This window comes from Podarcis pityusensis (genome assembly GCF_964106645.2).
Source record: "Podarcis pityusensis genome assembly, chromosome: 17".
In the NCBI taxonomy this organism is placed as follows: Eukaryota; Metazoa; Chordata; class Lepidosauria; order Squamata; family Lacertidae; genus Podarcis; species Podarcis pityusensis.
In genome coordinates this window covers 4,228,806-4,241,273 of record NC_138042.1, presented here as the reverse complement: position 1 = coordinate 4,241,273, position 12,468 = coordinate 4,228,806, and the positions used below count along the sequence as shown (strand labels likewise).

General features: G+C 47.2%; 1 protein-coding gene across 4 annotated transcripts in view; it reads right to left on the bottom strand.

Moving 5' to 3' along the window:
* The window catches only part of PLXNA3 (plexin A3), a 72,405-nt gene that overhangs the window by 47,184 nt on the left and 12,753 nt on the right, over positions 1-12,468 (bottom strand). For all 4 annotated transcript variants that reach the window (XM_080987383.1, XM_080987384.1, XM_080987382.1 and 1 more), the window contains exons 4-8: positions 7,190-7,318; positions 5,897-5,997; positions 4,118-4,241; positions 2,590-2,740; positions 533-632 (exon numbers count right to left, since the gene is read on the bottom strand). In XM_080987383.1, the coding sequence (XP_080843509.1) occupies positions 533-632; positions 2,590-2,740; positions 4,118-4,241; positions 5,897-5,997; positions 7,190-7,318 (605 nt within the window). The remainder of the gene's footprint in view (positions 1-532; positions 633-2,589; positions 2,741-4,117; positions 4,242-5,896; positions 5,998-7,189; positions 7,319-12,468) is intronic.

Genomic DNA, 12,468 nt, shown 5'->3' with positions numbered 1-12,468 from the left:
CCCATCTGGCTGGGTCGCCCATTTTAGATTAGCCCATGATGCAAGTCGTGGGACCTGGCTCCCCAGCTGGAGTTCACAGATTATTATTATTAGTAGTAATAGTAGTAGTAGTAGTATTTTATTTATACCCCGCCCATCTGGCTGGGTTCCCCCAGCCACTCTGGGCAGCTCCCAGCAGAATACTATTATTATTACTATTTAGTAAATTTATATACTGCCCTTCGTCAGAAGACCACAGGGCAATTTACAACACAAATGTAATGTCATATAGACGTCCTTAGCAAAAGGCATGCAACATGGGTGCTTTATGGGTAAGATAAGACTTAAGCACTCCTAGGAGCGTTTGAGTGGCCATTTTGGGCAGCAGGATGTTGGCTGGATAGGCTTTTAGTTTGCCAGATCAGAGCTCTTCCTAAAGGGAAGAAATAAAGACTAAGGAGCGTTGTCTTGGGGCGAGGGGACAGTTGCTCAAAGCTGGGACCAGGTCTGGGGTCTGAAGAAGGGAGATTATGGCCCCAGGGTCAAAACTCACGTGCGCAGAAGGCTGCAGTCGTAGAAGACAAAATTAGTGCTGGCGAATTCAACCCCCGTCTCCTTTGAGAGAAGTCGGAGTCTAACAGTGCGAACATCACCTGAGTTGGTATTGGGTGGGTGGGGGTTGGAAAGGAGAGAGATCAGTAAGCATCTGTTTGCAAGATCACATTCTACATTAACTTGAAGTTACACACTCAAAATTAGGAAAGCAGATGAAGCTCCTCTCTCATAAGCATAAGCATCCGATTTACAAAGTTTGTGTCTGGATGCGGGCGGAGACGGAAGAATTCTGTTCAATTACCATTTTCTGAACACCTCTAGCTGCAAATGGGAAAGGAAGCACCAGAGTGGTAGCCAGTCTGTACTGAGTGATCTTGACAGCTCAGCCCATGAGTGCAAGCTCATGATTTAAAGAGGGTCCCCTGCTGAAGTCATAGAATCATAGAGTTGGAAGAGACCACAGGGGCCATCGAGTCCAACCCCCTGCAAAGCAGGAAACACCATCAGAGCACTCCTGACATATGGTTGTCAAGCCTCTGCTTAAAGACCTCCAAAGAAGGAGACTCCACCACACTCCTTGGCAGCAAATTCCACTGTCTAACAGCTCTTACTGTCAGGAAGTTCTTCCTAATGTTTAGGTGGAATCTTCTTTCTTGTAGTTTGGATCCATTGCTCCGTGTCCGCTTCTCTGGAGTGCTGTTTGGGTCCCAACCTTTCCTCCATTTTAGCAGCAGCAGCAAATGCAGCACATTCTGAAGTGCTTCACATACAAAATAGTGTTGTAATCATTATGACACTGTGGTCACAAGCACACCATACATTTAAAGCACTCTTATACTACTTTGAATAGCCATAGCTTCCCCCAAAGAATCCAGTGATTCGTTAACGGTGTTGAGAGCTTTTATGAGACCCCAATTTCCCTCACAGAGCTACAATTCATAGAGTGATTTAACAATCAGTCACTCTTCCCAATGAACTCTGTAAGCTGTAGCTCTGCAGGGAATACGGTCTCCTAACAATTCCCACCACTCCTTGGAAACTTGGGGGAAGCCATGACTGTTTAAGGTGGTATAAGAATGCGGGTGGCGCTGTGGTCTAAACCACTGAGCCACTTGGGCTTGCCGATCAGAAGGTCAGCGGTTCGAATTCCCGCGACGGGGTGAGTTCCTGTTGCTCGGTCCCAGCTCCTGCCAACCTAGCAGTTCAAAAGCATGCCCAAAAGTGCAAGTAGATAAATAGGTACTGCTCCAGTGGGAAGGTATCGTATTTTTTGCTCTATAAGACTCACTTTTTCCCTCCTAAAAAGTAAGGGGAAATGTGTGTGTGTCTTATGGAGCGAATGCAGGCTGTGCAGCTATCCCAGAAGCCAGAACAGCAAAAGGGATCGCTGCAGTGATCCCTCTTGTTCTGGCTTCTGAGATTCAGAATATTTTTTTTTCTTGTTTTCCTCCTCCAAAAACTAGGTGCGTCTTATGGTCTGGTGCGTCTTATAGAGCGAAAAATATGGTAAATGCCGTTTCCGTGCCCTGCTCTGGTTTTGGTGTTCCATTGCGCCAGAAGCGGCTTAGTTATGCTGGGCACATGACCTGGAAAAACTGTCTGAGGACAAACGCCAGCTCCCTCGGCCTGTAAAGCGAGATGAGCGCCGCAACCCCAGAGTCATCTGCAACTGGACTTAGTTGTCAGGGATCCTTTACCTTTTTAAGAATGCTTTAAATGTCTTGCGTGGATGTGCCTTGTAAAGCAGGTCAGTGTTACTGCATATCACAGTGAGAAAGGGTGGGGAGTCAGGGGCTAGGATAGACAGTGGTTACTCCATAGCCACCTGTTGTTATTATTAATATTATTTATTTTTTTGTACTGCCTTTCATCCAAAGATCATGGGACAGTTCACAACATTAAAATACAAAATGAGAACCAAAAAATATGTAAGAAAACAAAAACAAACCTAGGTAGCATGTTCATGCAGATTAGAAACTTCCTCCCAGCTCATAGCTCAGTCTCTTAGAACCACTGTGCTTCACCAACTTTCCCTCCCCACCTCCAAGCGCTCACCGTATTCCCCAGGGGGCTCATCTCTCAATGTAGGAGAAAGGCATCGGATCCCTCCGTCCACCTGCAGTTGCCCCTCGCTCTCTCCAAGGCTCTCAAAGGAGCAGATCACACCGGCCGTCAGGTCTGGGGCATTGTGGACAGTAAGCTGAAGCTGGAAACACAGCCCAAGAGAGGGCAGTCACTAGACAGTCACTAGACAGATTAAAATGTTTGGGAATTATATCCAAGGGAAGGAGGAGGGCACCATGTGTGTATTCTCTACACTAGGGGTCACTTTTCAGCCCATGAGCACATTTGCAAACTGGATAAACTGGCATGGGCACCACGCAAACACTGCAATCAAGGACATTCTGCCCCCTGTTCTATTGGCTACAACAGAATGCTTCGTTCAAGCTGAATTTCAGCAGGGGAGGGGAGGGGAAAGAGATCTTCTGGGTGCCAAGAAAACCTTCTGTGGGTGCATGTGTTGCATTGGTGACCCGTGCTCTACAGGCCCCCTGACACATTTTATGCCACAAGATAACTCTGCAGCATGCATAAATTATAGTGGTGAAGAAGAAATTTCCATGTCTAATTATCTTAGTTCGCAAAACACTTTCTGCAAACGTTAGTATTTTGCAAAATTAGTTTTGTTTCTATGAGCTGGGTTGGGTGGCACAAAGCAAGACGCTATGCAGGGCACTGAAGGCCTGCCCTCCGACTGCTGGAAACCTTATTCAGTGACTCACCTGGAGATCCTTATGAATCTGAATTGCATGGCCAATACCATGTTCTGCAGTCCCAGCAGCCTCACGGCCTTGGCCCCAATTGGCATAAAGCACAGAGTGTCTCGGGTACAAACCTGAACAGCTGGTACCAGAGCTTGGAATGGTGGTGAAGGAAAGTGGTAATTAAGCCACACACCAGTTGTGGGGCTCAACCAATTAAGCTAGCTTACTGGTGCAGTTTGCAAATAATTCTGTAGTCAATGTAGTTGGTGAGTCATAAAAGAAAACAATTGCCAGCAGACTGTCTGATGACTGTCTTCAAAGGGCGTCACGAGTACAACTCCAGGCTAGGAAATTGAGCCTAGTATTTACATTGGCCATTTTGGATATCTTGGGCCTAAACTGTGAAGTGCTTTACAGGTCCTAGCCAGCACTATGAATTGTGCCCAGAAACAGACTGGTAGGCACTGGAGCTGCTGTAGAACAAGGGAAGGGTCTGCGCCCTCTAAACACCTCTGGTCAACAATCTAGCTGGAGCTTTTTGGGCCAGCTGGGAGTTTCTTAGCACTTTTCAAAGAGAGTCTCACATACAGCAGGTTACAGCAATCGAAACGGGATGTAGCTCAGGACTGTGTCACTGTGGCATATATTATTCAGAGAACACAAGCCTAAGGAAAGGACCCCTCCTTAGAAAGAGGGGCAGGATCAATATCTTCCCACTTCACCACCTGCAAACACAGAAGAGGTTCCTTGCCAAAGAAACACAGGAGAACGGAAAGCCAAAAATCCAGGCGGGCGCAAGGGGTGTACACAGGACTCACCACAATGCTGGGCTCTGTCACCGAGATGTTGTTGGGCTCAACAAGCAGCCGCACACATTGAGTCAGAGATGCTGTGAAACGGTGAGGCTCTGCGGCACGGGGACACTCGCTCTCTCTGCAACACCTGAGCGGCAACAGAAACAAGGCAGCTTGGGGAGGAGGGAAAGCAAAGGATGCTTTCACTGCCTTGCATTCTGCCCCTCTCCATAGCCTTCGGCCACTGATGCCACCAATGGGACTGGGCTGAGTGTGGGGAGAAAAAGCTCACAGGGACCCGCTACTAGAGGAACAGAACTTCTTATCAAAGCACTCAGCGGAGCAGACTATCTTCTGATCTGGCAACTGAAAGCAGCACACATGGAAGGAGCTTTTGGCAGGGGAAAAGTTGGCAAGGGAGATGGGGGTGGAAACAGAAGCCAGAGAAGGCTCAGCAGTTCAGGTGTGTTAGGTGTGCACACGCGTGCGGGGGGGTGGGGGTGGCGAGGAAGCTACTGCTTCCCCTCCAGGGCTCTGGAGGCTTGTTAGGCTTGTCAGTGCTGGAAGGAACCAAAGGAGCTTGGGGAGCTGGGGATGGAGATGCCTGCCTTGAGGAAGGGTTTGTTTGTTTGTTTATTAGATTTATATCCCGCTCTTCCTCTCCAAGGGGCTCAGGGAGGCTAGAGTGAAATGCTGCCCACCCCCCAACAAGGGTTGGCAGGAGGGAGAGTGAAGCGAGCGAGCAAGCAAAACTCACACTGCCAGTCAAGGAAGAGAGAGACCATGCTGGGTAGTGTGGAAAGAGGAATTTTCTGCCCTCTCCTAACTCCCTCCGTGGCTGATTCAGAGAGCAGAGGATTGCAAGTGGAGGGAAAGAATTGGCTCAGGAGTGGAGAAGCAGTCCTAAGAGAATCAGCAGCTCCCACTACTTCTTATTTCTCTTTCTCTCTCTCCCTCTCCACTCCCCAAACCCAATACTACTGTGTGTGTGGGGGGGGTGTCACCTCCGTTCTCACTCTTTCTTCACCCCCTCCAAGTATTATCACATAATTCTATATTAAGCTAGGAGGTGCAAGTTGCTGCGCCAGGTGCTGAGGCAGTGATAGGGAATTGGGAGGGAAGAGGGAGGGTAAAGGCAGGAGGGAAACATCTGCTAGCAGAGACACAGCCGTGGCTGGCAGGGTGGGGTTGCCCTCTGCCCCATCTCCTCCCCCCGCCCTGCTCTGGCTCCGCTCTGCCTCCTGCAGGGTGGGGGGATATAAAACGCAGGGGAGACAGGAGGCATTGTTGCTGCAGGGAGGGAGGATGAAACTCAAGCTTGCTTTCAATGGGGGTGGGGGCTCAGAAGACACCCCATGCTCTCCCCCCTGCTGCCTTGCTCAATATGCCATGGAGTGATGGGTTGTGGGAGTGGAGGAGAGCAGGAAATAAAACCCACCACCTCCCACTCTCTTGGAGGGACAACCGCTGCTATCTTCTTCTTCCCCCTCTCCCCCTCCCCAAAACCCCCTCTAACTCTTCCTCCTAGTCAGCTCAGTGCTGGCAGATTTAATAGGATTAAGGCTCCTGCAGAGTCTAGATAAGGGGGAGGAGGAGGGAGGGAGGCCACAGTAGGAGGGAGGAGAGAGGGGGTCTCACACTGGGCTGCCACCTCCCTACTTGATCCCCCAACATCGGGCGGGAAAATAAAGCAGCATTTTTGAGGGAAGGGGGTGCTGGTGTCAGATCATGGATTCTTCGCCTGCCAGCCTGTACAAGGCTTCTTCCGGGGGGCCGGCAGTGCGTGTTAGGAAATTCTCTCACCTGTTGTGCAGGACGCACCAGCCGCAGTGTGGGTCTCTGGAGCCCAGGCACTCAGCACAAGACGAGTACTGTTCACAGTTTTCCACGGGGAGCCGGACCACCTGAGGGGAAGGGCTAAGTAATTAGACAAGGCCTTCCTTCTCCTCATCAGAATCACTAGGTATCAGGGTTGCTATTCCTCTCCACCGCTGCCTCCAGCAAAGCGTCTGTGCCTTGAGCAGATCCACAACAAAGTCAAAATCCAGCAGGTGCAGGTTTCTGGTACTGGGGAAGGCACCTGTTGAATTTCTGCCTGCTGTTAAACTGCACAATACTCTGATAAAGAGTGGGGGAAGCTGGCAGCTCTGCACAGCACCCATCCTCCCAGTAGCCCTAACCCCAACTCCTACAAGGCTCTTCCGCAGAAATCATACTCTTAACCTCAGCATCTGATCCTGTTTCACAGGCAGCATTGTGATTCCATTCCAAATGTCAAATTTCACAGCTCCCTCCTCCACAAAAAAAGCAGGTTTTGCCTCTTTGCACTTTCAGGGATCTTGTCTCTCCGGAGAAAAGTTTTGCCAAGAACCACACAAACCCCAAACACCCCTTTTCCACCTGTTGTCCCTAATAATGCACTAGAGATTTCCCCTCCCCTCTTAGAAGGATAAAATACCAACTAGTTCCTCTTAATAGGCATGTTTTAAACACAGTGAAATATATGCAGAGTCAAATTGCCCTGCTCTTAGCACTGAGTGCAAAAAAATGTGTCTGGGATGTGTGCCTTTTATAAGTGGGAAGACCCATTTCTCTAACCCCAGAAGTGTTGGGTGCTGGTGGCTGTAATTGCTCAGAAATGACTCTGATGGAAAATAATTATTCACAAGCCTTCTTGCACTCATCGCCTAATGTTCCAGCATAAGGCCTGGATCAAATTGAAAAAAAACAGTACCAGTTAGATCAGGAGTGGAGAACCTCAGGACCAGGTCCCAAACGCAGCTCTGCAGCTCTTGCTCTCCCCACCCACCACCCCTCCATGCCGTCCTTGAGGGCCTCTGCCCTGTTGCTGAACACTGACAATACCTCTTCCTTGCCTGTGATTTGAAATGTAGTAGGAAAGCAAAAGTCAGGCCTGTTGCCCCACCCCACTTTCCCCCCTGACCGCACCCACTTTTGCCTCTGGCCCCGCCCACCACTGTCACGTGGCCCCTGGAAGTTTGCCCACAAGAGAACGCGGCCCCCTCAGGGGTCTGTCCTCTCAGCTGCAGTGCAACAGAAGCCACTCCATCCCTCTCCCCTCTCCCTGAGGCCGACCTGTCTCTGGCTGAGCAAGTAGAGATGGCGCTGGTCCGGACTCAGGACCATGTCGCGCAGCAGTGGCTCCCCAGGCATCACAGGAACAGACTCGTAGAGATGTGCCTCCTTGGGGTTGTCCACACGGACCTGAGGAGTGCAAGCGCATGAGCAGCTTTAAGCCAAGTCTAAAGGGTATTCTTCTCTTCTCACCACCACAAGCTTCCTCAGGTCACAATCCAGTATTTGAGGGGGTTTGGAAAAATTGGGCTTTGTTGGCAAAGGAAAAGGTGTGGTAGGGTAAAGCCTGAAGTTGGGTTCAGATTGCAGCTTGGCATTCTTCTGATTCGCTGGGGGGCACTGTAGCAAGTCATGCTCTCAACCTCGCGTTTTTATCTGTTATAAGGGCAACAGACAAATATAGTGGAGTATTTTGTGCCACGGGGAGTTACAGAGCTGATAAGGAAACGTTTTGTATGTGGTGTCAGAAGTGGGATATTGTTTCCTTTGAAGAACTGTGAACCATGAGATTGAAGGAATTAGCAACATAATATTATGGTACAGGACATTCAGAAGTCCCCCACCCCACCCCAAAAGACAAAAGCCTTTTGCAGGTTTAGCTGCTAAACCTGGTGGTCAAATGTTTATTCCAAACCATGGAGCCTGCTGAAAAGAGCACTGCATCTGGGTAAAAATTTCAGTCATACACTGGCTGGATAAACCACCGTCTCCAAGATGGCTGCATATTTTGGGTGCTGTATGCTGGTGCTGGTGCACATATACCACAGACATTCATTTTCCTGTGAAAGTTATGAAGGCTGCATGCATTAAAAATCACAGCAAAGGTTCACTCTGTACACACACACACACACACACACACACACACACCTGAAGGGTGCACACCCTTCATCACTTGAAGAGTGGTTTAAGAACAAACAAACAAACAAAAACCCCAGAGCTAATTGTTACCCTAATCCACAGTTCCCCATTTGTCAAATGAAAATGGTATTTGCTTTCATCTTTGTAAACACCCCTCCCAGTGTAGTATACCTGCACAAAGTGTGCCTCACTAATGCCAAAGGAAATCCACTAGCAACATGTGGCAGGCAACCTTGGACTCAGTAAAGCACCTAGCTTGCAAGCTGCTTGGAATGGCAAAAACTGGAGGGAATGAATGAGGGAATGGATGGAGGGATGGACAAATGAATGAATGAATGAATAAATAAATAAATAAATGCGCCTAGTTGACTACATGCCCTGAAGAATAAAGTTTATGAGAAATTTTGTGCTGAAAAAGCAATCAGGCACCACAAGAATGTTTTTTGAAGGGTCTGGATTACATAGCTGCTGAAATTCTCCGTAATCTAACAGTCTGTGCTATGCACAACACCCCACACCGAATTATACATTTGGGAGTCTCCAAAGATTAACAGCTCTGCCTATTTCAAGGGAGGTGGCGTACTTTTAAGTTTGCAATTTGGGAGGGGCAAAGCAAAGAGATCCAAAGGTGCATCCACTGCTGGATACCTTCAAGACGATATTGCAGCATATATATTTAAGCACGTGTATTTGAATCTTCTACAGGCATGTCAGTCCTGCTGAAGAGGGTCAGTGTAAAGGATGCAAGGCCAAATCTAGCCCCTGAGATGAACTAGTGACTACTATTTGCCCACAGAAACAATGTGGGCAGGTGGTGGTAGCAGCAATGGCAATAGGACTTGGAACTGGGGAAGGAGAGGTGTTGTGTGAAGCAATTCAACTATTTTATTTTTTTTACACATTTTCTATTTGTTAGCAAAATTGATAGAGTGGTGCCTCGCAAGACGAAATTAATTCGTTCCGCGAGTTTTGTCGTCTTGCGATTCTTTTCGTCTTGCGAAGCACGGTGTCGGGAAAGTTTTGGAAAAGCTTCAAAAATCACCAAAGTCTTTAAAAACCTCAAAAAAGGCTACCACACCGCGTTCTATGAGTTGCTCCTCGAAGTCAAGTTGCAACTGTATTAACGGTGTTAAGAAAAAGGAAACAAACTTGCAAGACGTTTCCGTCTTGCTAAGCAAGCCCATAGGGAAAATCGTCTTGCGAAGCAGCTCAAAAAACAAAAAACCCTTTCGTTTAGCGAGTTTTTTGTCTTGCGAGGCATTTGTCTTGCGAGGTACCACTGTAGTGCAATCCTAACCCTGATGAAGTGAAAGCAACCATCCACTGGAATCTGTAGGCTCTGCCACTATGGAGGCCCACCCATCAGCAGAAGTTCTCCATCCATAGTAGAAGAAAACCACAAAATGGAGCAAGGCACCAGTGGTTTTGGATCTGCAGGATCCAAACCCCCATGCATCCTCTGATGGGCCAGATCTCACACAGCCATTCAGCTGTGTGAGCTTGGAACTGATGCAGCAAAAGAAAAAGGAAATACATTTTTTTTTTTAAAGCAGCCCCCACCTGCTGCCCCGACCAGAGCTAGCTGTTAGGGCTTCCGATGGGGCAGAGGATCAGCCACTGCTGTGCTGCTACCGAACTAGTAATTTTGCTCTATGAAAGCTTGCTCTTTGCAATTTTGCTCTATGAAAGCTTGCTCTTTGCAATTTTGTCATTCTGCTTGCCTTTGCAAATTAAAAATAGGCATAAGATTTGAACACAAGAGGAGAATTGCAGAAGTTAATCAAAATTTCTTCCATGCAAAAGGGAGTTTGTGATTAATGTTCCCGTTTCTTTGTCTTAGGCTGTTTTTCCAAGGGACATTGTTGCTTTTGCAAGCTAAAATAGAGACTACTATCTTGGTTTTATTTCGATACTTCAAATAATAAAGTCAACAACAAAATCTGAATTACTAATATGGTTACTGGTAAACTCAAAAGTCATACAGCAGAACTTAGTACAATTTCTGGAAGTGAGTCATAAGACCTGAGAATTTTCATAAATCTAATAACCCCTTCCTCACAAGCTTCCTCTGACCAAGGCACAGACCCATTTAATCTTCTGTATTAGCCACTGTGCACAGAACCCCCCATTAGCACTGGTTTGGACCACTTTGTGCAAAAATATTTCACTTCCAGCTACTAGCTGCATATCACAGGGGAAGTTGTACAGTATACATTGGGCAAATTACCCAGGAAATACTCTCTCACAGAGCCCAGATGGAACTTCCAAGGCACTTTCCAAAATGGCCCCAGAGCCTGAATGTGGCCTAGAGCCTAATGTCACTTTGCAGACCGAGCATGTTGTCCCTCTCTTCAACCCTGTAGTGTCCCAAAGAGCTTCCACTATGTTTTCTTAAAATCCACATTACTAAAAAAAACCACCAAAAGTCATTGATTTTGACAGTTACTCAACTATTTGACATTTCCATTTTTGAATGGGTAAAAGGAAAGACATGTTACTTTGCAGTACATACAGTATTTAGTGGTATGACCTTTAAAGATAGCATTCTGAACTTTTGGGACAGGTTGGCGAACCTGTGACCCTCCATATTTTGTCAGATGACATCTCCCACCATCCCGGACCACTGGGGAGTCGGGAGTCCAACAATATCTGGCAGGCCACAGGTTCTCCACCCCTGCACTGAATGACGCACGGGCAAAACACCCCTCTCTTTTAAAGAAAAAACATTCAGTTATTCTGCAACAGCCAGAATTGGTTCCACAACCATCAGGATGCATGCTTCTTCCTTAAGAGTTTCAGAACACTTCTGAAATTGATAATGGGATGTGGCCTTTTATGGCTTGAGCCACTTAACTGCCCAGCACCTCCATGGTGAAGCCAGCCCAATATTAATGGTTTCCAAACTGATCTTAAAACGACGATAACTTTGAAACACTGTGCAAAACATTAGATATAATTGATTCACCTATGACCTGGATTTCCCGTGAAGTGTTGTTAGAATTCAAAGACAGCATCAAGAAGGCCCAGCGGAAAGAGAAGAGGTCAGAGGAACAGGGCAGAGCACTGCTCTTCAGCCTTGGGTCCCCAGATGTTGATGGGCTACAACTCTCATCACCCCGACTGTTGGCTAAACTGGCCAGGGATGTTGTGAGTTGTAGCCCAACAACACCTGGGGACCCATGGCTGAAGAACTCTGGGGGTAGAAGTTGACTCCAGGTGCTTTTCCCCTACCCCACCCACCATGATTGTTTTTCTACCTACCTGGGTCTTGAAAGATGTTCCAGGCTTGGATAGTGGCCCTTCCCCTGACCAGTAAATCCCACGCAGGGCTGCTTCATTTCACTCTCTCCCTCCCTCCTTGTAATGTTATTTTGAATTGTTAACATATTTTATTGTATCCGTACTTCGGGAATCTGACAGGACTGAAAAGCAGTCTAAAAATAACCTCGATAAATAGCCTGGCCTGCACTGGCTTCCAAAGCGGTGTGTGAATAAACTGAGCAGAACCATTTCCTCCTTCTAAAACCCAATAAAAGTTCAATCATGAAATAGATCTGTTTGCTGCTATTCTATAATGAGGAGAATGTACAGAGCAACCCTAATGAAGTTTACTCAGAAGTCAGACCCACGATATCCCCAAAGGATTGCAGCCTTAATCGCATTCAGCAACATTTATAATCTGGAGAGAGAGTAATGGGAGAGGGATGGAAGAGGTTCGGCAGCTCTGTGTGTGTCCCTCTGTGCAGAAGCACACATGTATAAACACAGAGAAGTGTAAACACAGCTCCTAGAGACCTGGGGCTGGGGGGTGAAACTTGAGAGACTCCGCTGCTTATTTACAATGTTAAAAAAACACACACCAATGAATTGCCAGGAACAGGTATAAAATACCACATTCCCAATAAATAAGGACAACTGGGTCACAAGCATCTATGTTTCCAAAACAGACACAGAAACAGAAGGGAAGGAAACATAGATTGTCTTTATTTGAAGCTCTCCTAAAAAGTATGAAGTAAAAAAGGGAAGACTACAGTCAAGGGCCAGATTTAGGTTTATGAGGCCTTAAGCTACTGAAGGTAATGGGGCCCTTTACATAGCAGGCACGGCCCATGACTTACATTATAGGAGCCTACACAACACAAAACACTGTTGCTGTATGTAGGCTTTATCTTATTTGTTTTTTATCTTATATTTTGGAAATGTACATCCAGGGTTTTTTTCTTCTTTCAATTTTTTGGGGGCCCCCAAGAGAGTGGGGCCCTAAGCTATAGCTTGTTTAGCTTATATGTAAATCCGGCACTGAGTACAGTCCTTGGAACCTGTGCAAACTCTACAAAATCACCTCATAGGCATCTGGCAAGTTTGGGAGGGGAGAGAAGAGTGGGCAGTGGAGAGGCAGCAGATGGAAGTGAATCCCCCCC